This window comes from Chiloscyllium punctatum, chromosome 4, assembly GCF_047496795.1.
Source record: "Chiloscyllium punctatum isolate Juve2018m chromosome 4, sChiPun1.3, whole genome shotgun sequence".
Classification (NCBI taxonomy): Eukaryota; Metazoa; Chordata; class Chondrichthyes; order Orectolobiformes; family Hemiscylliidae; genus Chiloscyllium; species Chiloscyllium punctatum.
Genome location: NC_092742.1, coordinates 102,309,443 through 102,336,454, shown reverse-complemented (window position 1 = coordinate 102,336,454; position 27,012 = coordinate 102,309,443). Strand labels below are relative to the sequence as shown.

General features: G+C 41.8%; 1 protein-coding gene across 1 annotated transcript in view; it reads left to right on the top strand.

Moving 5' to 3' along the window:
• LOC140476598 (DDB1- and CUL4-associated factor 4-like) overlaps window positions 1-27,012 on the top strand; it is a 92,673-nt gene that overhangs the window by 20,941 nt on the left and 44,720 nt on the right. The window contains exons 4-7 of the mRNA XM_072569435.1: window positions 8,454-8,608; window positions 13,153-13,238; window positions 21,995-22,091; window positions 24,853-24,999. Of these exons, the coding sequence (XP_072425536.1) occupies window positions 8,454-8,608; window positions 13,153-13,238; window positions 21,995-22,091; window positions 24,853-24,999 (485 nt within the window). The remainder of the gene's footprint in view (window positions 1-8,453; window positions 8,609-13,152; window positions 13,239-21,994; window positions 22,092-24,852; window positions 25,000-27,012) is intronic.

The window sequence follows — 27,012 nt, the reverse complement described above, 5'->3', positions numbered from 1 at the left end:
CTTTAAATCCCCTTAAACCTCCTGTCCCTAAGCTTAAATCTGTGCCTTATGGTAACTAACCTAAGGGCAAAAATTAATTTCAATCTGACCTATGTACCTCATAATTTTGTACACCTCAAAAAATCTTCTTCCCGTGGGCATCGTTGGCTATTATTGTTTGTACCTAGTTGTCCTTGAGAAGGTGTTGGTGAGCTACCTTCTTGAACTGCTGTTGTCCACTTGCTGTAGGTTGACTCACAGTGCCGTTAGGGAGGGAATTCCAGTATTATGACCCAGCAACAGTGGAGGAACAACGATATGTTTCCAAGTTGGGATGATGAGTGACTTGGAGAGGGGGATGGGGAAAGGGGGAACTTTGTAGATGGTGGTTCACGTGACTTATCTCTGCAAGTCTGACCACGTTGTCATTATTAACCCGAGGGCAGGTGAGGTTCACAAATGACTTCACTTTGTGACTTTGCTCCTTTTTAACTTTGAATTTACAAGACTGGCATACAGGATTATTGATTTAGCTTGATCATTACTTCATAGGTTATGGAGCATTTCAAATCAGCCTGCATAGAGATCAGTAATGAAACCAATTATTTTTCATTACAAATGACTTCTACCAGGCATTTCTTGCACTTTCAAAACTCCCAAAACAAAACTGGCTCTTGAACTGTCCTTAATGAAATAAGATGTTATGCAGATATTATGACTTCTGTTTTGAGTTTCCATTACCTTTCCACTGTTAATCTCCAAATTAACGTGACTCTAATTATTTAAGTAAATCAAACTGCAAGCTTTCTAGAATTGATTCACTCCCATGATTGCTCATTAATTTCTTAACTTGATGCATGCAATTATCTACATTAAACTCTACAACCTAAGAGTTACATTCCAAATACTAACAGTTGCTGAAAATGTGTTGCTGGAAAAGCGCAGCAGGTCAGGCCGCATCCAAGGAGCTGGAGAATCGACGTTTCAGGCATGAGCCCTTCTTCAGGAAGGAAGAAGAAGGGCTCATGCCTGAAACGTCGATTCTCCTGCTTCGTGGATGCTGCCTGACCTGCTGCGCTTTTCCAGCAACATTTTTTCAGCTCTGATTTCCAGCATTTGCAGTCCTCACTTTCTCCTAGAAAATACTAACAGTTATATTGTAAAACACATGAACCACAAACCCTTATATTCAGACCCACTGTCACTCCATAATTGCTGCACTTAGAGCAGAACAAATCAAGCTTGGGATGTTTTCTTATTTATAGGGGACAACTCTTCTCTGGATACAACTGGCTTGAGGAAAGCCTTGGATGGATTCAAGTGAATTGTTGGCATTCTGCTGCTGTGTTGAGGTTTGGCACAGCATTATATAAAAAAATTTCTAATTAACCTGTTCAAATAGTTGGGATTTGATTGTAGACCTTCTGGTCCAGAGGTAGAACTGTACCACAGGAAACATTGGGGTTATTTTATGGAGAGAAATTATCGATAGGTTGCAAATAACTATGGGGCAAGTTGGTGGTAGGGGAAGAAAACAAATTTGGGATGCTTGTTGAAAGTGTGCATTTACAAATAGGAACCTAATTTACAAAATTTACATCCTTCAGGCACAACCTCTGACTGATATTTGACAGCATGGTGGCTCAGTAGTGAGCACTGCTGCCTCACAGCGCCAGGGACCGGGTTTGATTCCAGCCTCAGGCGACGGTTGTGGAGTTTGCACATTTTCACCGTTACTGTGTGAGTTTCCTCCGGGTGCTCCGGTTTCCTCCCACAATCCAAAGATGGGCACGTTAGGTGAATTGGCCATGCTAAATTGCCCTTCGTGTTCAGGGATATGTAGGTTAGGTGCATTAGTCAGGTGTAAATGTAGCATAATAGGTCGGGGAATGGGTCTGGGTGGGTTACTCCTCAGAGGGTCAGTGTGGACTTGTTGGCTGAAGGGTGTGTTTCCACACTTTAGGGATTTTATTCTATTTATTCTATTCCGATATTTCATTTCTTTCTTTTGGTTATGCTTTCTAAACTGGCATCCTGAATTGCTGAATAATTTCCAAGATCCAGATGTAATATATTACGCAGTGCATGAATGTATTCTAGAAACTTCCTTACTTTAAATAAAAGTCTTGCATGAGATGGTGCCCTTAACAGCAAAGGATAATTCAAAATAGCTTATAAGCAATGACACTGTTGTAATATGGGTGACCTAGCATCATTTGCTGGCGTTTAGTTCCACATGTTTGCTAAACATAGAATGTAGAACAGTACAACACAGTACAGGCACTTTGGCCTTTGATGTAATGCCGACCTTTTATCCTACTCTAAGATCAGACAGATCTACATACCCTTCATTGGACTAACTTTCATGTGCCTATCCAAGAGTTGCTTAAATGTCTCTAATGTATCTGACTCTACTACCACCACTGACGGTGCATTCAATGTACCCACCACCCTCTGAGTAAAGAACCTACCTCTGACATTGCCTGTAAACCTTCCTCCAGTTATCTTAAAATTGTGCCCCCTGACATTTCAGTCAGGGGAAAAAGTCTCTGGCTATCCACTCTATCTATGCTTCTCAACATCTTGTACACCTTTGTCAAGTCACCTGTCATTACTCTTTGTTCCAATGAGAAAAGCCCTAGCTACCTCAACCTTTCTTCATAAGACGTGCCCTCCAGTCCAAACAGCTTTCTGGTAAATCTCCTTTGCACCCTCTCTAAAGCTTCCACATCCTTCCTATAATGAGGCGACAAGAACTGAACACTATATTCCAAGTGTGGTCTAACTAGGGCTTTATGGAGCTGCATCATAACATCGTGGCTCTTAAACTCAATCCCTTGCTAATGAAGGCCAACACACCATACAGCTTCTTAACAACCCTATCAACATGGGTGTCAACTTTGAGGGAGCTATGGACATGGATCCCAAAATTCCCCTGTTCCTCCACACTGCCAAGAATCCTGCCTTTATCCCTGCATTCTGCATTCAAATCGACTTTCCAAAGTGAATGACTTTACACTTTTTCAGGTTGAACTCCATCTGCCACTTATCAGCCCAGTTCTGCATCCTGTCAATATGCCATTGCAACCTACAACAGCCCTCCACACTATCCACCACTCCACCAAACTGTGTCATCAGCAAACTTACTGAATCACCCTTCCGCTTCCTAGGAACTAGAAGTTGAAGCTAAGCCCATACTTGCAAGCTTCTGTATGTCCACTTTGAGATGTGATTGTGCAATTTCCGATTAGAAACTATTTGTTAAATAATCCAGACTATGCTAAGAGTTTCACAGGAAACTTATTTAAAATCATCAGCTGAGTCCACAGTGACCTTTACGTGTTTTAGAATCTACATATATACACACTCAGTAGTCTGGTTAATGTAGGCAAAATTTAATTTTGCATACACATTGCACCTTTTTCAAAAAAAGGGGACAATGGAAACAGTGAAAACCTGCTGTACCCTGATGGTAACCAATCAAAGTGTACTTGCCTGGTCTGTGAATGAAGGTTAATACTTGTTTTTGCTGTATCTTCATGCCAATGATCTCCCAACAAATCAGTAACTTCTCATGTTATACAGAGTAGTGTCTTTTATTGCAAATCTCTCATATCCCCAGTTCTGATTAGATTAAAGGTTAGATTACATTAGATTAGATTAGATTTTTAGATTACATTACAGCGTGGAAACAGGCCCTTCGGCCCAACAAGTCCACACCGACCCACCGAAGCGCAACCCACCCATGCCCCTACATTTACCCCTTACCTAATACTACGGGCAATTTAGCATGGCCAATTCACCTGACCTGCACATCTTTTGGACTGTGGGAGGAAACCGGAGCACCCGGAGGAAACCCACGCAAACACTGGGAGAATGTGCAAATTCCAAACAGTCAGTCGCCTGAGGCGGGAATTGAACTCGGGTCTCTGGCGCTGTGAGGCAACAGTGCTAACCACTGTGTCACCGTGCCACCCACATGGGTGCAAGTCTAAAAGCTTCACCTTCTCATCTTGTTTCACCAATTGTAGAATTCAGAAGACGCCCTTCAGCCCATCCAGTCTGGATAGCCAAAAGTACACCACTACTCATGCTTGTCCCACGAGACCTATAGCTTGAATGTTTTGATACTTAATGTGCTCATCCAGGTACTTTTTTTAAGATTGTGAGGTTTCCCTCCTCAACTACCCTTCCAGTCGGTGCATTCCAGACCTTATCATCTTCTGGATGAATACTCATTTCCTCAATTCCCCTCTAGACGACCTCATATTCACTTGAAAATTATGCCCCCTTGTTATTGATCCTTCGATTAAGGGGAACAGCTGCTTTCTATTCACTGTGATGTGGAGGTGTTGGTGTTAAACTGGTGTGGACGGGATCAGAAGTCATATGATACCCAGCCATAATCCAACAGGTTTATTTGAAATCACAAGCTGCCCCTTTGTCATGTGAAGTGATGAGAAGCACTCAGGCACAGAATTTATAGTCAGGGAGGTTAAAAGATCATACAGTTGGTATGAGTGGTGAGTTGATAGGCCAAATAAAAGATCTCTTCAGGTGATCGAGAGTGCCAGATGGTGTGATTAATCAAGAGCTGAATAGTAGATGAAGGGATGACTTATAATCCCATTAATTGAGGCAGAGAAATATCGCAAAAAAATTTAAATCCTGCTGGTTCTAGAAATGAACCAAATGATTGGAATAACATGATAGGTATAAGAGTCACATGCGAAGTAGCAAGTAATCCAAAACTGTACAAACAAATTAAGGTATAGTTCATAACAAGTTATGAAGGTAATGATGTTAAAACAGGACGGTAAGGAAGATCTTACAGATATAGAACAGTATGGTGGGGGGTCATATGTAGCACGACAAGAACCAAAGATCACAATTGAGGCCGACTTCATGGATATGGAACTTGGTTATCAGTTTCTGTTTGGCGATTCCATGTTGTTTCATGTACCTCGAAGGACACCTTGGGGGATGCTTACCCGAAAATCAGAGGGTGAATGACCTTGACCACTGGAGCCTTCCCTGGAGGGAGGGAACAATCCTATCTGGTGATTGTTGTGCGGTGTCGATTCATCTGTTGTCATTATGTCTGCATGGTCTTGCCAGTATACTGTGCCTCACGGCATGCTTACCTACAGCATACAAGGTAGACAGCATTGGTCCAGTCACATGAGTATCTGTTATTTACATGGTTGACAGTGTCACTTCGTGTGATGGTTGTATTCATGTTGACGATCTGGCATGTCTTACAGAGGTTGCCGTGACAGGGTAGTCTGGTGTTGTGGTCGATGTCCTGAAGGCTGGGTAGTTTGCTATGAATGATGGTCTGTTTAAGGTAAGAAGTGGAGGCGTAGGGATGATCTTGGCAAGATGCTTGTCTTCGATGATGTGGAAGGCTATAAAGAATATGGCATAGTTTCTCTGCTCCGGGGATGTACTGGATGACGAAGGGCTCTCTATTGTTTGTATCCTGTGTCTGTCTTCTGATGCAGTCGTTGTATTTTCTCACTGTGACATGTTGGAACTGGTGCTTGATGAATTGCCCATTGTGGGCCATTCTTATGAAGTGTCTTTCAGCATGTTTAGGTGTCCGTCACATCCCTCGTCATCTGAGCAGATCCTGTGTACGGACCAGGCTTGGGTCCATAGGGGTGGCTTCTTTAATTTGTTTAGGGTGGAAGCTAGAGAAGTGCAGCATTGTGAGGTTATCTGTGGGCCTGTGGTAGATTCTATCTACCCTGTCCTCCCCCTCAAAACTTGATATCTGTCTGTCACTTTTCCCCCTTCAACCTTCTCTTCTGCAAAGAAAATAACCCAAGCTTATCCAGTCTTTCTTCTTAGCTGAAATGCTGCATTCCAGCTGTCATCATGGTGAATTTCCTCCAGTGCAATCACATCCTTCTGGTATTCCGCAGACCAGAACTGTGTTATAACCAAAATCCTACAACATAATCTACCTGCTCGTCTAATCTATTCCCTAACTGATAAATGTAAGCATCTATGCACCTTCTTAATTACTTGTTAACTTGCCCTGCTTTTTTGAGTCATCAGTGAAGAAGATTTGGGTCAGAGCCCCAGTTATTTCCTTCCTCGTTTTTCAGCCTGGATTTGGGGATTTGTCCACTTTTATAAATTTGCTGAAGCCCTCAATATCTTCTCACATCTTGTATCAATCTGCTCAAGAACTCCATGAATCATTTCTTGAATCCTGAACTTTTATCTCCCTTCTCCAAAGTAAAGCTATTTAACCTGCTCATTTAACGTTCTACCAACATTCCCCATTTTTACGTGCAGATTTTTCTTTGGTCCCTAATAAACCCTACTCTTTCCCTGGTTATCTTTCCCTTGATATAATTGTACAATGTTTTTGGAGCAATATTTAATTTCTACTTTGCTCTTTTTTTTTCATACATCAAGTATTTATTCAATCCCATTTGGAAAAAAATGTTACTGAACCTGCATCAATCACTGTATAGAATAGTGAATATAGAGCATTGGAGAAAAATACTGCAGATGCTAGAAACCTAAGATAAAACTAATTGCTGCAGTATGTAGAAAGGAACAGGTAATGATTCAGACCTGTGACCAGATGAAGCACAGATTAGAAATGACCAAGTTCCATGGAGACTAGCAAGAGCACCTGGGGAAAGGCTGTGATAAGTGATAAGTTAGAGGATAAACAATATCGTGATGCAAAGCTCAAAGGAATGCTAATGTGATAAGGAAAATGGGTCAAAATGAAATGCAAATGGCAGAATTCTGAATAGCTGCTACATAAATTTTTTTAATAATGAAAATGAATTAGAACAGAATCTGTTTCCAGCATCCTTCTGACAATACATTCCAGAACACATCAGCTCCAACCTCTCCCCACCGTCTCCTGGTACTTTTGCCAGTAGTCATAAAGCCTTTGGTTACTGACCCTTTTGTTCTCGGAAACCATTTCTTCTTATTTATTTTATTGAAACCGCTCATGATTTTGGAATCTCCTATTTTCCTTCTCTGCTTGAATGCAGGAAGAATGTTCCCAATGACTGCCATTTTCAGAACTGGGAGTCACTCTAATGATACAGGTTACGCTTTCTCGGACTGAGATGAGAAGCTTCTTCACTCAGACTGAGTGAGCCTGAATTGTCTACTACAAAAAGCACTTGAGGCCAAAGCAATGAATTCATTCAAGAAAGAGTTAGATACAGTTTAAAGGGTATGGAGAGAAAGCAGGAACCAGGTACTGAGTTGGATGATCAGCCATGATCATATTGAAATGGCGAAGCAGGCTTGAAGCCCGCATGACGTGCTTCTGTTCCTATTTTCTATGTTTCTATGAAAAATGTGACAACCACGAGATATTTTGTTAGATGATCAAACCTCTTGGTCAAAGATTTTAAAGATTGTCTAAAAGATAGAAGTGAAATAGAGAGAAGGAGGATTTAATTAGAGAGGGAGTTTCAGAGCTTTAGTCTTTTGTAATTGAAGGAATGACAAGCAATGGTGGAGTGACTAATACCTCAATTTTACGATGAGATGCCAGTGTTGATCTGGGGTAGACAATGTCAGAAGTCACCCAATACCAGGTTATAGTCCAACAGGTTTATTTGAATTCACACGCTTTCGGAGTGCTGCTTCTTCGTTAAGTGCAGTGAGGGAAGCACACAGGCACAGAATTTTTATACAACGAGAATGGTAAGATAATTCCAGGTTGTTCAGTTTGGGCAAGTTTTTTGTTAACCGGTCACACACACAATGAAGCTGAAAAGCCAGAATGATCAGCTGATCACAGGCTCTAAGCTTCTAAGACGAGTCATAGAATCCCTACTTTGTGGAAGCAGGCCATTCATCCCATCAAGTCTGCACCAAGTCTCCAAACAGCATCCCATCTAGCCCCTCATCCAACCCTATCCCTATATTTCCCATTGCTAACCCACCTAGCTTTCACATCCCTGAGCATTTGGGCAATTTAGTATTGCCAGACTGCGAGAAAAATCTGAGCACCCGGAGGAAATGCACGCAGACACGGAGAATGTACATACTTCACACAGACAGTGACTTGGAATCACCAGAGAATGACCTCTGCTTCTCCAGGCTTTCTACTTAACCAAACCCCTCACCCTTATTCCATTCAAGTAAATTCACTGTGTCCTGGACAGTCTTCCTAAACTGTAGTGTCCAGAGCTGGATGTGATGTCTAGCCATGAATTTGTCAGTGATTCATAATATAACTTAATTTCCTTTTGTACTTTGTGCTTCTATTTGCAAAACAGAAGATCCTTAATCTTTGTAACAGGATTTGTTTATAGTCTCAGTTTTCCATTTCTTCAATGATCCCATTGATACCAACAAACTTTCTTTTCAGGGCCTCACCACAGTGGAGATTGGAAATAATAAAAAAGCAGGTTTGTATGTCAAAGTGGAACAGTCCATGTGATTAAGTAATCGGGATTTTACCTTGTTTCTTCCCCCAGAGTTGCCTGGATTTTACTATGATCGCAAAAAGGACAGATACTTTAGGCTGTTACCTGGACACAATAACTGTAACCCTCTTACTTGGGAATCAATTAGGAAAACGGAAATGGAGGAAAAGCGATTGAAGAAGTTGGAAGAGGATGCTAAAGCTAAGGTTGTTAGACCTGTAGTTTTTGTTTTGAAAGAAAAGTTTGTATGAGATCTGTAAAGATGCGATAACATTATCAGATAGAAGGTACTCGAACTCCATGGCTAATTTTAAGCAGGTAGTAAAAGTAAGGGTCAGTGAGTTAAGTTCAGCCTGGGAGAATGAATAGCTCCTAATGGGGAGCTGTAGTAGCTGAAAATGGAGTTGTTTGTGATAGCAGTCCATGTGATGATAGCATCTGTTGTGTGCGGGTTGGAGTAAGGACATGGGGGATGTTGTTCAGGCTCTAAAACAATTGAACTCCAGCTGTGTCCAGAAGGCTGCGGGGATCCAAAGTTGAAAATCCAGTTTGTGCTGAGCTTCACTGGAGCACTGCAGCAAGCCCAAGACAGATGTTGGCTAGGACCGACCAGAAGCTCGGTTATTTGTGCAAACAGAATATAGGTGTTCTGTAAAGTCGTTGCCCAGTCTACATTTTTTCTCTCCCAGTGTACAGGATACCATATTGTTAGCAATGAATAAAGTAGACTAGATTGAGGGACGTGCAGGTAAACTGCTTCACCTGGAAGGTGAGGCTGGATAGTGGGGAAGGATGAAATAAATTGGCAGATGTTACACTTCTGAGATTGCATGGGAAGGTGCTGTGCAAGTGAGGTTGGTGAAGTTGTGGGTAGTGTGGAGGGCTGTTATGGGTTGCAACAGACAGGGTGCAGAGCTGGTCTGATAAGTGGCAGATGGAGTTCAACCTGGAAAAATGTGAAGTCATTCATTTTGGAAGGTCGATTTGAATGCAGACTACAGGGTTAAAGGCAGGATTCTTGGCAGAGTGGAGGAACAGGGGGATCTAAGGATCCATGTCCTTAAATCGTTCAAAGTTGCCATCCAGAATGTATATGGTGTGCTGGCTATCATTAGCATGGGGATTGAGTTAAGAATTGTTAGATTATGCTGCAAAGCCTTGGTTAGATCACACTTGAAATATTCAGTCTGGTCACCTCATTATAGGAAGGAAGTGGAAGCTTTAGAGAGGGTGCAAAGGAGATTTACCAGGATGCTGCCTGGACTGGAGGGCATGTCTTATGAAAAATGTTGAAGGAGCTAGAAACGTTTTCATTGGAGCAAAGAAGGATGAGAGGTGACCTGATAGAGGTGTACAAGATGATGAAACATAGATAGAGTGGATAGCCAGAGACTGGAAATTGCTATCACAAGGGGGCATACGTTTACAGTGATTGAAGGAAGATTTAGGGGAGATGTCAGAGGTAGGTTCTTTACACAGAGTGATGGGTGGGTGGAATGCACTGCCAGCAGTGGTAGTAGAGTCAGATACATTAGGGACATTTCAGTGACTCTTGGATAGGTGTGTAGATGATAGTAAAATGTAGGGTAAGCAGAATAGTTTGATCTTAGAGTAGGATAAATGGTTGGCATAACATTACGTTCCAAAGGGCCTGTGCTGTGCTGTGCTGTACGGTTATATGTTCTGTGAGGATGAGGGGGATCCTATCATTGTGGGAAGGGAGAGAGGGTATGAAGGCCGAAATGCAAGAGATGTCTGTCAACCACAGTGGTGGGGAATCCTTGGTTGAGAAAGAAGGTAGACATTTTGGAGGCCCCTTTGTAGTATCATCAGAACAGGTGAAATGGAGGTGGAGGAAATGGAAGAATGGAATAGTGTCTTTTCAGGAAGCAGGGTGTGAGGATGTGGAAGATGGTGGGTTTCTCATGGATATTGGTGGCCAGTCTATCCCTGGAAATGGAAACCGATGTCAAGGAAGAGAAAGGAGGAGGTGGAGATGGATCAGGTGAAGGAGAGCATGGTGTAGAAATTGGAAATGAACTTAGCAGACCTTTTTAATTCTGGAAGAGAGAGGCAGGCAGCATCGATGTTGACATTAATGTTCCAGAAAAAGAGTTGTGGGTTGGGGTTGGAGTAGGATGGGAAGAAGAAATGTTCCACAAAAAGACCAGCATAATAGGGGCCCATGCTGATAACCACCCCTTTGATCTGAAGAAGGTGGGAGGAGTTAAAGTGGGAGAAGCTGGTTAAAGTGATGATGGGCTCAGCCAGGTGGAGGAAGATGGTGGTTGTGGTTGGGGACAGTTCAGGCCATTTTTCCAGAAAGAAGCAGAGAGCCCTGAGTTCATCCTGATGGAGCATGGCCATGTAAAGGTTTCGCACGTCAGTGGTGAAGAGGAGGTAGATGGAGCTGCGAGCTGGAAATTTGAAATTGACGTAAAGTGTCAGAGGAATTGCAAATATAAGTGAGAAGGGGAGAAAACGGTAGGAAGACATGAGTTCCGTGGGGCAGGAGCAGGCAGAAATGATGGTTCTGCCTGGGCAGTCCTGTTTGTGTATTTTGGAAAGGAAGTAGAAGTGGAATATGGGCTTGAAGGTCGGCATGGAGGCAGCACAGGGATCACCAGATGAAAGGAAACTAGTGACAGTTGTGGAAACAATGGCCTGCTGTTCAGTGGTGGGGTTGTGGTCAAGAAAGTGATGGGAGGAGATGTCTGAGATTTGGCATTCAGCCTCCTCACTGTTGAAGTCAGTATGCCTTTTTAAAGTATTTTGAAGCCTTTTTTTTAAGGTAGTTAAATGTGAAACACAGGGGGAGAATAAAGAGAGATAAAGCACAAGGTTCCATCGTTGTGAACAAGCAACAATAAAGCTTCCTGAGCAGCATTACAACAATCTTCAATGCAATGCAACGTATTTCTAATACCCAGAGTTAACACACAGTTCACATAGGTAACAGATCAAAAACTCAGCAGTGCGCATTAAATATTAAATGTGATTAAAGCAGATCCCACTGATTTCTGAGTGACTCCCCAGTGTTAATGATGTGGATCAGTAAATCTCATTAAACTTCACTTTAACTGTTCCAACCTTGAAGCTTCTTTTGTCAGCTCTGTCATGGCCAGCTCCTGTTCTTCCTTTCCTGGATCCTTCATAAGCAAAATTATAGCTCTTCAACATCTAACTTCTGAGATTTTCCTGAGCCCCAAACTTAACGTGATTAACTGGTAAGAAGCATTGGAGGCCCCATGGGTGTTTTTGTACACAAATGAGAATGCTCACGTGTGGGCTCAGCAAAAGAGGGACCTTGGATAGGAGCAAAGTACTGCAGATGCTGGAATCTGTACTGAACCTTAGTATGCATGTCCACAGGTCATTTAGATAGATAGAGGTTAGAAGACATATCGAATACTTGCCCTTATTTGCCAAAACATAGAATTTAAGTGCAGGGAGGTTATACTGGAAGTGTATTTAACATTGGTTAGGCCACAGCTCGACTGTTGTGTGTAGTTCTGGAATCCACATTAGAGGAGGGATGTGAAAGCACTGGACTGGATGCAGAAGAGATTTACCAGGGTGTTGCCTGGGCTGGAGAGTTTCAGTTTTGAAGACAGATTGAATAGACTGGCTATTTTCCTTGGAGCTGAGGAAATTGAGAGGGAGCATGTTTGAGGAGGATTGGTAGGACACATGGGAGGACGTTTCCTCTTGATGAAGGGATCGATGACTGGGTATAGACTTAAGAGGCAGAAGGTTTAGATGTGAGGAAAATCCTTTTTGATGCAGTGGGTGGTGAGAATCTGGAACTTCCCACCTGTAATGGTGGTAGAGACAGTAACTGTCATAACATTTATGTATTTAGGTGTGCCCATGCAAGGCTATGGGCGAGGTGCTGGAAAATGAGATTAGAATAGTTAGGTGTCTGTTTTTGACTGGTGCAGATGTGATGGGCTGAATGGCCTTTTTCTGTGCTGTCGATCTCCATGACAAATGGAACTGTATGTTTTATTGCATAAGGATTGGTGTATGAGTGAAGAAGCTTTACATTTCCACGTAAGATCATGATGAGATTGCTTGGAATATACATACAATTTTAGTCTCCTTACCAGAGAAAGTTTATTGTTGTGTGTGAGGGAGTTTAGTGAATGCTTCCTGGGATGTGGGATTGTTTAAGGAAGAGCAATTGAGTAGATTAGGTCTATATTCTGTGGAGTTTAAAAGGCTGAGAACTGATCTCATCAAATCACAAAATATTATCACAGAGTTTTACAGACCTGATTCTGAGAGGATGATTCCCCTCTCTGGAGAGTTTGGAAACTGGATCTTGGTTTCAGAACAAACTGTTCAACATTTGCGACTGTTATGTGGAAAGTTTCCTTCACTCTCAAATTTGTGAATGTTTCCAATTTTGTATCCTTGAGATGTGTAGATGCTCACCTGCTAAGCATCGTCAGGCTAGCCTGGTAGATTTGAGGTGAATGGAGGGATATGGGCAGAGTGCAGGCTGAGGTAGCAATCTGCAATGGTCAGTTTGACTAGTGGAGTAACCTCAGGGCCAGATGACTGACTCACTACTCCACTTGTATTTTTGAGTTCAGGTGAGCTTTGTATTCTCCATTAATAGTATCTTCAACTTAGCAAGGCTCAGGAAGGTGCTGCTTTTGTCAATTAACCAGGGACCAGCTTTTGAATGAAGCCATGTGTGACTGTCTTTGATTACTGAATTCCTAATATTTCTCTGTTTTGAAAGCAGCTGGTGGTTAGAATGGGTCTGAATCTCACGAGGCTTCTACAGAAAAGACATTCTGGATTAATGAAACCAGCATCATGTTTGCGGTGAGTGGATTATATTATTTAAACAATTTACATAGGAACAGCAGTGTTTCATTCAGTCCTTCGAACCTGCTGCACAGCTCAATTAGATCATATATGATGGTCTACCTCAATGTCACTTTCCTATGCAACCTCCTTGTCCTTTTGCTTTTGTTAGTTTTCAGAAATTTATTAATTTTTCTCTCCTCAACCTGCTCAATGATTGAGATTCCATGGCCCTCTGGGCTAAAGAATTCCAAAGATTCGCCACCCTCTGAATGAAGGAATTCCTCCTCACCTCAGTCCTAATTGGCCCCTAATCCTGAGACTATATCCCTGGTTTTAGTCAGCTAGCCAGGGAAAACCTTATTCATGTCCATTCTGTAAGAATTTTGTAAGTTTGTGAGGTCACCTGTCATTCTACAAGACTCGAAGGAATAAAGGCCTGTTTTTTCCAACTCTGTTCATAAGACAGTTCCTCTTTGCCAGGGACCAAGCTGGTGAACTTCTGTTGCAGTCTCCCCTGAAGATCCTCGCCATCATAGATGCCAGTCTTCAGCCAATTAGATTCATTTGTGAATTAAGAAACCAGTAGAGGCCCTGAATGTTGGAAAGGCGACAGCTTTTGACAACAGTCCAGCAATAGTACTGAAATATGTGCTGCAGAACTTATTGCACCCCGAGCCAAACTGTTCCAGTCTAACTACAGACTGGCATCGACTTTACAAATGCCTAGGTATGTCCTGTACACACTAGGACAAATCCAACCTGGCCAATTACTGCCATTCAGTTGCCTCCTCAATCTTTTCTAGATTATGGGTAAACTGATAAAGGAGTTACTAACAGTGCTACTGAATAGCATTTACTTAGCAATAATCTGCTCAGTGCTGCTCAGTTTGGACTTTGCCAAGGCTACTCGCCCCCTGACCTCATTATGATCTTGGTTCAAATGTGACCAAAAATGCTGAGTTCCCGAAGTGGGGTTACTGACTTCACATCAAAACTATATTTGATCAACTATGGCATCAAAGGGCCCTCGCAAAACTGAAGTCAATGGGAATCGGCAAAAACTCTCTGCTGGTGAAGCCATATCTGGTGCACAGAAAGATGTTTGTGATTGTTGAAGGTCAGTCATCTCAACTCTGGATCATCTCTGCTGGAGATCCTACAGATAGTGTCCTAGGCCCAACCATCTTCAGCTGCTTCACCAATGACCTCCCCTCCATCAAAAGGTATTCACCGATGATTGCACAACTTGGCTGGTCATACTTAATCCTCTCAAATGCCAGGCCATCTCCAGTCAGAGAGAATCTAGCCATCGCCCCTTGACATTCAGTGACATTGCCATAATTGAATCACCCACTCAACAGAGGAATCAACACCTCACTGTTACCTGAAGTAAAAAAACTAAGTTCCAGAGAGATTCAGCAGGTCTGGGCAGCATCTGTTGATGGTGAAACAAAGTTAATGCTTGACAACCTCAAATTATCATGAATCCCCTGAATGAAGTAATTTAAAAATGAAACTCCTTTGGTAAGTATATCCTTCCTTTAGATAACAAGACTAAAACTGTACACAATTTGCCCCAAGGTTTTCAACGATTGTAGCAAGACACTTTTACTCCAGAACTCAAATCAACCTTTGTGTAATGGCTAGCATATCATTTGTCTGCCTAATTGCTTGTTGAATTTGCTTGCTAAGTTTAAGTGATTTCATAAGTCGTGACAGCCAGGTCCCATTGAACATCCACATTTCCCAGCCTCTTACCATTGAAAAAAATAATCTGACTTTTTTTTTGTCCAAAAGCTGATAACTTGATGGAATATATTGTGAATAAGTATCTGCCGCATTTTTGCACATTCGCATAGCTTGTTGAAGACCTCTTGAAGCCTCCTTGCACCCTCCTTAGGAATTAGATTTCCACCCAGTTTGGTGTCATCAGCAAATTTGGACTTATTACAATTGGTCCTCACATTGAACTCACTTAGTGAACAATTATAGTCCCAACACTGATGCGGGTGATCTCCCACTAGCAACTTTGCCATCCTGAGAGCAATCTGTTAATTCCTATTTTGTATTCTGACTGTTAAACAACTCTCAAATTCCATATGCTCTAATTTTAATTATTGACCTCCTGTTTGGGACCTCATCAAAAGTCTTCTGAAAATCCAAAACATCCCATCCATTGATTCTACTTTATCAGTGCTACAAGTAGGATCCACCAATAACACCAGGTCTGCCAAATGTGATTTCACCTACATAAATTGTATTTACAATGGCATAGAAACTAACTGTTCAACACAATAGATCCAGACCAGATCTATACTCCATTCACGATCCCTCTCATCCTTCCTCCTCCGTTAGCCTTTCAACTCCTTTCCCTCCCATACGGTTTCCTAGCTGTAAATGTGTGTGTGTGTGTGAGGGATCTGCTTATCCTGGTACATAAATCACAAAAGGTTAGTGTGCGAGTACAGAAGTGATTAGAAAAGCAAATGGAATGTTGGTATTTATTGCCAGAGGAATGGAATAAAAAGTAGGCTATGATTATTATGATTGTACAAATCATTGGTGAGTTCACAGCGAGTCATTCAGCACAGAAGCAGACCCTTTGGTCCAACCAATCAGCACATAAAGCCAAACTAAGCTAGTCCCACCTGCCTGCTCCTGGCCCATATCTCTCCAAACCCTTCTTATTCATGTTGTTATCCAAATGTTTTTTTTAAAAGTTGTGATTGTACCCAAGTCCACCACTTCCTCAGGAAGTACATTCCACATGCAAGCCACCTTCTACGTTTAAAAACTTTGCCCCTCATGTCTTTTAAATCTCTCTCATTTCACCTTAAAAATGTGCTCCCTAGTCTTGAAATCCCCCATTCCAGAGAAAAGACAACTACCATTAACTCTGTCTATACCCCTCATTATTTTATAAACTTCTATTCTCAACCTCCCATGTTCCAGTGAAGAAATTTCCCGCCTATCCAGCCTTTCTTTATAACTCAAGCCTTCTATACCTGGCAACATCCTGGTAAATCTCTTCTGACCCTTCCCCAGGTTAATACAACCCTCGTCAAGCTGGGCGACCTGAACTGTATTCCAGAAGAGGTCTCACTTATGTCCTGTACAACCTCAGTATGACTTCCCGAATCCTACATTCAAAAGACTGAGCATTGTTTGGCATGCTTGCCTTCAATGTCTTTTAACCATCCTGTCTATGAGTGACATAAACTTCAAATAAATATGTATCTGAACTCCTAGGTCTCTCTGCTCTAAAACACTACCCAAGGCCCTACTATTAATTATATAAACTCCAACCTTGTTTATTGTACCAAAATGCAGTACCTTGCATTTAATCCACACGTAGAGTGCAGTTTGGTCTCCTTATTTAAGAAAGAACACAACTACATTAGAAGCAGTTTAGAGAAGGTTCAGTTGACTGATTCCAGGGTCGAAATGATTAACTGATGTGAAACAGTCAAACAGATTTGATTTGTATCCATTGGAGTTTGGAAGAATGAGCAATGATCTTACTGAAATATGTAAAATCCTGACAAGGCTTGATAGGGTGAATGTTGAAAGGATGTTTCCCATTGTAAGAGACAGAGAGATTAAAATTAGGGGTCATAATTCAGAAATAGAGCGTCTCCTGTTACGATTCAGCTGAGGAATGTTCTTTCTTTCTGAGGATTATGTCTGTGAAACACTTTACCCCTGAGAGCAGTGGAGGTAGAGTTACTGAATATTAAGGTAGAGTTGGATTGAATTTTGATTCACAATGGAGTTAAAGATCAAAGCAGGTATGGACAGTGAGACCACAATCAGATCAACTATGATCTTTTCAAATAGAGACTAGGCTTGAGAGACAGAATGGACTGTATCTCCTAACTCATGTATAAATTTGAATAAATGTGCTTCGTTCTTTGTGCAGTCTCTCAGTTGACCAGAACAATGGGTAAACATATTGATGTTGCTATGAATTGTTTTATTTAATCTTTTGGAGTGTTTGCTCAGGTGATCTCCCTTTCCCAGCCTACTTCCTCACTGTGCTGACCTTGTTATTGATAAACTATTAGTTTCTTAAGTATTTAGGAGCCCCTGATATTGGTGGGGTGATTTTATTCTGGGTAAGCCAGAAAGGACTTCTGCACTATCAGGTCTCCGGAGTCTTGGAAGGAGTGTGGTGGCTTGTGACTGCACATGTTTTGCAGCAGTTATCGATTCAAATACTGCCATTACAGCTTGAAAACCTGAATTCATTTTAAATTTGAGTCATTTTTGAAATTCAAGTCAAAGTGAATTGTTGTAAAACTTCCAGTGGTCCCCTTGACTGGGCTAGCTGTAGTCCCGAACTAACCAGGTTGACATTGCGCAGAATGGGGTCAAGATTGGAGTAGTGCTGGAAAAGCACAGCAGGTCAGGCAGCATCCAAGGAGCAGGAAAATCGACATTTCGAGCAAAAGCCCTTCATCAGAATGAGGCTGGGAGCCTCGGGGGTGGAGCTCCACTCCCGGAGGCTCCCAGCCTCATTCCTGATGAAGGTCTTTTGCCCGAAACGTCGATTTTCCTGCTCCTCGGATGCCGTCTGACCTGCTGTGCTTTTCCAGCATCACTCTAATTTTGACTCTAATCTCCAGCATCTGCAGTACCCACTTTCACCTCTTCACAGAATGGAGTGGCCCAGCAAAACATTGTATTCGAGAAGACAGGCAATATGTCACCTTCTGAAGGATTCTACTATTCGAGTTATCACATACCTATTGAATAAAATTTAGAAACTAAGGAGGCTGAAATTTGAATGAAGGCAGATAGTGCAGCTGTTTTGTGTAGAACAAGGTTTCACAAGTGAAAATGAGAAGAGTAACTGGTTGATGTGTTTTAATTATTTAGGTCTATTGCTAACTTTGTACAGCTGTCTGCTGTTTTGTGAATAATAAGGTTTTAAAAGTCCATTTAAACAGAGTTACTTGGACATTATGCCTCATCTTAAACAATTGTCATTAAAGTGATACAGTGCTGACGTGGAATATCTACTTACGTGGAATGAACCTTCCATCATTGATGTTCTGACTGTGGTGTGATGATGCTTAGTATTTAGAATCCCTACAGGTCATTTGGCCCAACAGGTCCATACTGACCTCTGAAGAGTAACCTACCCAAACCCATTCCCCATCCCTGTTACTCTACATTTACCCCATCCGGTGTGTGTGTGTGGTGTGTTGCCTGTACTACTGTACCGTCTGGACTGTGTGGCTTACCACCTGTACTACTACATTGTCTAGTATTTGTGGCTTATTGTCTATTTCACATCACATTCCAGCGGGTGTATTTGGCTATACTACATCATCCGATGTGTGTAGTTTATAATATCTATACAACTGTACCATTTGTTGTGTGTGAGATGTGAAATGTTTGTACCACTGTACCATTCAGTGTATAATGTCCACTTTGCATTCTAGTGTGTGTGGTGTATTATTGATACCACTCCACGTTCCAGTCTGTGTGGCATATTGCCTGTACTACACCATCCAGTGTGTGTGTGTGTGTGGTGTATAATATCTGTACAGCTGCACCATCCAGTGTGTGTGATGTAAAATACCTGTACCACTGTGCCATCTAGTGTGCTGGAGATGATGTAGGGTCCTGACCCAAAACACCGACTTGCCTGCCCCTCTGATATTGACTGACCTGCTGTGTTTTTCCAGATCCACATTTTATCGACACCATCCAATATGTGTTGCATATAATGTCTGTACTACTGCACCATCTGCGTAGTGTGCATTGTGCACAAGCGTTCAAACACACTGTCATTATGGAGTGGCTAAACATGAAAGTGTGGAGTTTTAAGTGACATGTTTTAGGAAAGATAGGATTAAAATACTATCACTTTCATGTTGGGTTTGACATTTTCAATCATCTGTGCTCTGATCTGCTTCATGGGTTTTTAGTCATTGAGTATTAATTGAGTCAAGGTGTACCTGGAAGGCACCGGGTTTGCTGTTTGCCTCATTTCAGCTGCAACCTAAAGTTTGAGTTACAGTTCTCCTTTCAAACCCTGAGGGTAGAGGGAAGATGCATTTGGCTGTCAATGCTTGATTACTGTCCATGATTTAATGCTGTTGTGTCCTTTGAGAGTATGATTGGATTCTGTTGTCCTTTCTCATTCTCTCTTTCCTTTACACACTTAGCCACCTGGTCACGCCCACTAGGGGCCATTTCTTCTGGACTTAATGTCCTTTCTACTTTGAAAGCTGCCACCTTTAAATTCCTCCTTTCTGCCTGGTTTTCCTTAAATTTATTAAGACTTCTTTTTTTGATGTGACTTTGAAGCAATCACGTGTAGTGGTGGTAGGTGCAAAGTGTGTCCCAACCAGATCTTCTGTCTGCACAAGAAAATATCTTATTCCATCTTTAATCAGTTGTACCTTTTCATTTGACTATAGGTTTGTTTTTTGATTTTTTTTTTAAGACTTCCATCTGTGATACTTGGTGATATTTTCTCATAAGTTCCCTTTGTTTTATATCCATTTTCAGTCTTCTTCTGCACACACTTTTAACACTTTTTTTCATGGTTCAGGGAAGGCAGTCAAAAGATCCAATGAACAGGAGGAGGCAGTTCACCTCTTGAGCCTGTTCTGTCATTCAGTGTTTTATGGACCAGGCCAGACCCCCTCAAAATATTTTCAGAAGGTAGCCCAGACCCTAACTTTTTCTTACTTTAAAGACAGACATGAAGTGAATATTTCAGGTGTGATGCAGCTGCTCAAACACTCAGCTTTAAGCAAAACAGAATTTGCTTAAACACTACAGTTAAAACACAAACAGAAGAAAACAGAATTTAGAATTCCTTAACTATTTGAAAACCCAAACGCCTCTCTTAACTAAGGAGCTGTTCCAGTTCCCATAACATCCTGTAAAGGGTGGCACAGTGGCTAAGGGCAGCACAGCAGCTCAGTGGTTAGCACTGCTGCCTCACAGCGGCAGGGACCTGGGCTCGATTCCAGCCTCGTGCGACTGTCTGGAGTTTGCACAATCTCCCCGTGTCTGCATGGGTTTTCTCCAGGTGATCCAGTTTCCTCCCACAATCCAAAGATGTACAGGTTAGGTGAGTTGACCATGCAAAGTTGCCCAAAGTGTTCAGGGACATGTAGCTTTGGTGCATTAGTCAGGAGTAAATGTAGGGTAGATGAACGAGTCGGAGTGGGTTACTCTTCAGAGGGTCAGTATGGACTTGTTGGGCTGAATGACCTGTAGGGATCCTCTCAAGATTCAATGATCCCAGAACCACACCCCTTGGCAAAAGGTAAATTCAAACACAGGTTCTTATCGGCAGGAGAGATTTCAGAGGGAGGAGCCAATCAAGAATCATTTGCTGAAGCATGGAACCTTTTTTTGCACTGCTTCTGAGCCTGCTACCATCAGCTTCTGACTGCCTGCTGAAACTAAACCAAACTGGGAGGACTGGCCGCTGCCCTGCCATTGTTAAAGTAGACAATTTGGCACCTCTGCCTTCACCTCTCTGGGAAAAAACAAGGACAAAATAACCTTTTAAAGTGACAGCATTGTCAGAAGTGCAATCCTCAGTGTTTTGCAAGCTCATTCCATATACTCTCCTCTCTCCCGGTTGTTTGATACCTTCGAGCAGTAAGCATTGCCAAACCTGAGCTTTGAAATTAGGACGTTTGAGCGCCAGTTGCAGTTCACAGAGTAGTCATTGACATTTATGAAAATTTCTGAATGTCGAAATAGTTTCAATTTTTTTCTGAGGGTTTGGGTATAACTTTGTAAGACTACGACTCCTGGCCTAGATTCCCCAGCAAATGGAAATAGAGCAGAATGGGCAAAACTATCTTTCTCTTCATATTTTCTGATTGTAATTTAATCTTACTATTTTTGTGAATTTATACTGTGCTCCAAGCAAGTCCAGTATACCTTTCTGAAGATTTGATATCAGAACTGCTCGGAATTGTCAATGTGGTTTGGCTGAAGTATGGCTTCACTTGTATTCTCACTCTCGTGATTATGCAGGATGGCGTTCCATTCAGCCGTTTTGATCATTTTCCACATTGTGACACTTTAATAATCCGTAAGTCCTTCTATGGTGAATCTCCTTCAGTCTTCCTTGAGTTCATACTATTTGAGGTTTGATATGGTCACCATTATTATGTACATGCACACAATTATAGAACATAGAAGAATACAGCGCAGTAGAGGCCCTTTGGCCCTCGATGTTGCGCCGATCCAAGCCCATCCAACCTACACTAGCCCACCATCCTCCATATACCTATCCAATGCCCGTTTAAATGCCCATAATGAGGGAGAGTCCACCACTGCTACTGGCAGGGCATTCCATGAACTCACGACTCGCTGAGTAAAGAATCTACCCCTAACATCTGTCCTATACCTACCATCCCTTAATTTAAAGCTATGCCCCCTCGTAATAGCTGACTCCATACGTGGAAAAAGGTTCTCATGGTCAACCCTATCTAAACCCCTAATCATCTTGTACACCTCTATCAAGTCACCCCTAAACCTTCTTTTCTCCAATGAAAACAGCCCCAAGTGCCTCAGCCTTTCCTCATACGATCTTCCTACCATACCAGGCAACATCCTATGCACCCGTTCCAATGCCTCCACATCCTTCCTATAGTATGGCGACCAAAACTGCACACAATACTCCAGATGCGACCGCACCAGAGTGCATCATGACTGCAACATGACCTCAGGACTCCGGAACTCAATGATTAGATTACTTACAATGATTTCCACCACTCTATTTACAGATTTATTCAAGAACTCAAGGTCAGTGGGATGAGAAAGAATAAATTGGACATTCGGAGTTTGGATTCGTCCATTCAAAGCAATTTCCAAATGCTTTTGGTGAGTATAAGGAATTAATTTTTTTTTTCCCTGGTTTGCAAGTGGTTGACAAAACTTTGATAATGGGAAATCCTTTGATTAAAGGTTGTATTGGCCTTTATCTAACTAATAGGACTGATCAAAAACACAAAGGCTGATCAAAGTGTTTAATACAGGCCTACACTGAGTGGTATGAATAACTTGATGACAATTTTTAAAGAAGTCACCCAAGGTAAGAGGAACTTTGATAGAAGTTGTCTGCCCTGAATTGTGAAAGCCTTCTATTGTGTACCGTACAAGAGAGTTCTCTCCAAGATTAGAGATTTTGGTAACAATGGTCATATGTGAAGCATTAAAAACCGACTCGAATTGATGTTGGCAGTTATTTTCTGTTTATTACTTTTTATTAATGACCTAGGTGAAGGGATTCAGAGGATATAAAGAATTGCGAGAGTCATGGGACTTCAGGTGATGTTCAATTGTTTCAAGTGGATCTTGACTTCTATTGATTGAGCTCATGGCTGACATGATGTTTGATTGGGGGTGAGGTGGGATTAATCTGGGGGGAAGTGGAGTTTTATTGGGGAGGGGAAGAGAACAAGGTGGGGTTAATCTGGGGGCAAGATGGGGCTTATCGGGCGGTGGGAATGGGGGTTGGAGGAGGGAAAGGGAGTGAAGCAAGGTTTATCCAGGAAAGAGGGGAGAATGAGGCATGGTTTATCAGTGGGGGAGTGAGATGGAATTTAGTCTCTCCTAAGTGATCACATGATTTTTTGGGTGGGAGGGGAATCTGTTTTTTGATTCATAAAGTATCCCCAGTTGGTTATTATTACTAAATGCAGCAGAGGTCTCTTTCTTTCTGTTGTAACTATGTCTTCATGACTCCTATCTGTACGTGCAATGAAACTACTTATGACATTTATTTGTGGATTCATTATTAACACCTAGCTGGATTGTTCTCCTTGAAACTGAGGAGATTGATAGGAGATTTGATAGAAATATTCAGGATTATGACAGATCTAGATAGATCTGTATAAAGATGAGAGGACAGTTTTCAGCTTTAGGGCAAGGGGTGCAAGGGGCAGCACGGTGACTCAGTGGTTAGCACTGCTGCCTCACAGGTTCGATTCTGGCCTCAGGCGACTGTGTGGAATTTGCACATCCTTCCCTGTCTGCGTGGGTTTCCTCTGGGTGTTCCGATTTCCCCCCACAATCCAAAGATGTGCAGATTAGGTGAATTGGCCATTATGTTCAGGAATATGTAGGTTAGGTTCCTTTGTCAGGGGTAAAATGTAGAGTAGTAGGGGAATGGGTCTGGGTTAGTTACTGTTTGCAGGGTTGATGTGGACTTGTTGGGCCAAAGGGCCTGTTTCCACACTGTAAGGATTCTGTGAACTGCAATTGGTAGCTGAGATGGTGTCAGCTACATATCCGTTTGACTGAACCAGGATATTGTGTCCAGTTTCAGTGTCCTCACATTTTCAGAAAGGTGAGGAAAATAACAGAAGAGGTTAACCATGATGGTCCCAGAGTTGATGGATTTTAGATGCAAAGTGTGTTTGGATTGTTCTCTTTGGAACTGAGGAGATTAATAGGAGGTTTGGTAAGAAATATTCAGTATTATGACAAATCTAGATAAAGTAGCAAAAGTCAAACAGTATTAGAGGGCACAGTTTTCAGCTTTAGGGCAAGAGGTGCAAGGGCGTGTGAAACAAGTAGTCATAATCCAGAATACACTGCCCATGAGTGTGGTAGAAACCACAGAAATTGATAAAAATCACACAACACCAGGTTATAGTGCAACATGTTTATTTGGAAGCACTAGCTTTCAGAGCGCTGCTCCTTCACCACGTAGCTGTCACCCGTTGACTATAACCTGGTGCTGTGTGATATTTTTTTAAACTTTGTCCACCCCAGTCCAGTACCAGCTCCTTCATATCGTGACTACCAATTTTTAATTTGGACTGCCATTTACTAACTTGCAAGGCTATGGGAGGTGACTGCCAGGATGGTTGGGAGTTGACATGAATTTGATGGGCTGAATGGCCACCTTATTGAAGTTCTCTGTGGTAGACAACAGGGATCGGTGGTTGTGGTGTATCTCAATTCCCAGAATGCAGTCGACAAGATGCCACACAAAAGGCTGCTGCATAAGGTAAAAGTGCATGGTGTAATGGCTAATGTTTTAGTGTAGAAGGTTGGTTACTGAGCAGAAAGCAAAGAATGGGGTCAAGTGGATGATTTTCTGGTCAGCGATCAGTAGCTAGGGGTGTTCCTCAGGGATCAATGTTGGAACTGCAGTTGTTTACAATTTAAATGGATGATTTAGAGTTGGGGGCAAGTGTGTTGTCTCAAAGTTTGCAGATGACACTTAGTGACCCACTAAGAGTCCCTTAGTGACTATGGGGCATAACCTCAAAATAAAGGGAAGCAGATTTAGGACTGAGTTCAGGAGGGTTGAGAATCTGTGGGATTCCCTGCCCAGACAAGCAGTTGAGGCTTCTGCATTGAACGTTTTTGAGGCAAAGATTGATTTCTGAACAGTAAAGGAGTTAAGGGATACGATGAGAGGATGGGTAAGTGGAGCTGAGTCCATGAAAAGATCAGCCATGATCTTATTGAATGGCGGAGCAGGCTCAATGGGCCAGACAGCTTCCTCCTGTCCCTATTTCTCATGTTCTTATGTGTGTGTTGTAACTGAAATCTGTGACTCCATGATCACTGACTAAACAATACATATAAATCTTAACAAAACTTGCTTGTAATGTGCCATGTTCAACAGGCAGACACCAACGTGGAGCGGATATTTGCTGCAATAACCGATAAAGCTGGCTACAAATATGGAATTTTAAATTTGGATGGACATCGGAAAGAATCGCAACTTAGTTCTGTGAATATGTGTGACAATCTCTACTCCACGCATCGTAAGGTTTGTTGCTTTTTTATTGAGGTTAAATGTTTGAGCTCTTGAAATGCAACTTTGTAACTTCAGGCACTTAATTATCAAATGCATGATGTCCTTTTGTCGTCTTTTGCTTTGGATGTAAAAGATAAAGAAAAGGTTTATCCCCCCTTTGATTATTTCACACGTCGTCCTGTTCTCTGACCAAGAGCTTGATTTAGCGATTAATTCAGAGAATTGTCATTCCCACCGATGAAGTATGACATAGCCTTTGCTGCTATTTTTCCTCAAAGTCATTTACTTGACCATTGATATTGCTCGCAGTCTCACCAATTGGTCAAATGTTATTTCACATTGAATTTACAGCCCAACTTATCTGTGCTGTGTTTAGCTCCCACCCTTCTTTCTCCAACTCTGTAAGCATACCCTTCCATTCCTTTCTCCTCTACGCACTTAGAAGCTTTTAACAGGAAGCTTAATGTGTTATTTGTTCAAACCTATACTGGCAGCATCATGGTTCCGCATTACTGTCTGGATAAAGAAGTTTCACCTGAATTCCTTGTTGAATTTATTTGCAATTAACTTATATTTGAGATCCTTATTTTTAAACAATCCTCTGCCTCATTTTCAAAGTGTTTCTCTCACCACAGATGATCAAATTCCCAAAAAAAAGGTGCGAGAATTAGGCCAATAATGACAAGCCAATCAGTTTAACTTCAGAGGGGAATTTCTAGAAACAACCGTTCAGGACAAAATTAAAAGCCACTTAGTGTGGATTTGTGGGCAAATTGTGCTTAACTAACTTGCTAGACTTATTTTTGAAGAGTTAATAGAGTTGTTGAGCGTAATATGTTTGCGTAGGTTGACTTCCAAAAGACTTAGTACATCACAACAGATTGCATGTAAAGTCTAGCACATGGTATAAAAGGGTTGATGGGAAATTAAACTAGCCATGTGACAGGAAACACACAGCTTGGTTCATGAATGGTTTTCAGACCAGAGAGCGGTTTGTAGTGGAGTTCCTTAGGGCTTGGTAATCAGACCCTGCTCTTTTTGTAGATTAATGACCAGGTCTTGGTACGCATGGTACAAGTTCAAAAGTTGTCAATGACTTGGAAGCAGTATGAACTGTGGGTAGGATAGTGTAGAATTTTGAAACAACATAGACAATTGATGAAATGGTCAGAGAAATGAAATTTAGTGATGGGACTTGTGAACTGATCAATTTTAGAAGAAAGAATGGGGAGAGACAGTCTGATTCAAAGGAGATGTTTCTAAAAAGGATGCAAGACCAAAGAGAGTTTGGGCACAGCTTCATTACTGAAGGTCAGGTTAGGTTGAGAGACTGGTTAATTATGCATGCAGTGTCCTAAACTTTATGAATTGGGGAACAGAATGTAATAACAAGGAAACTATGTTAACTGTCTAAAACAGTGGTTCAGCAGTAACTGGAGTATTGTGACCATTTTTGAGCATTCCTACTTCTGTACTACTCCCTTCTTGACGAACCATTGTGATGTTTGTGCTCTGCTCCATCCTTCTCCCTTTTAATTTCTTATCTATTCTCTCTCCCTGGACTGCAGCTTGGTAGCAGTTGTGCCTTGTACCTTTTCTTGAAGTTTTGAGCTTGGCTTTCTCTTGGCTCTGTTTTGAATGTTTATCTCTATTGCGACCATTCTCATTAATGTGAGATTTCAACATCTGAGACAGACATGCAAGTTGTGCTACTAATTTCTGATGCATCAGTAACTGACAGTGCAAGCCCTTTCTGTAATAGTGAGGGTCGGTAACTTCATAGTACAAGACTTGAATCTTTAGTGTTGTTTTTACTGTCTATACTTTGCATCCATTGTATCTATTTGCTTGAGATTAGGGAAGTGAACTTTAATTCATGTACAAATCTCTTAAATTGCCCATGAAATTGTGGTCCACCATCTGAGAACACAATGTCCAGAATTCTATGCGTTGAGTAGATTCTCTTGAATGATTCTGTCAGTACTTCTGCTGAGTTTGCGTAAACAATTGACTTCAATCCACTTA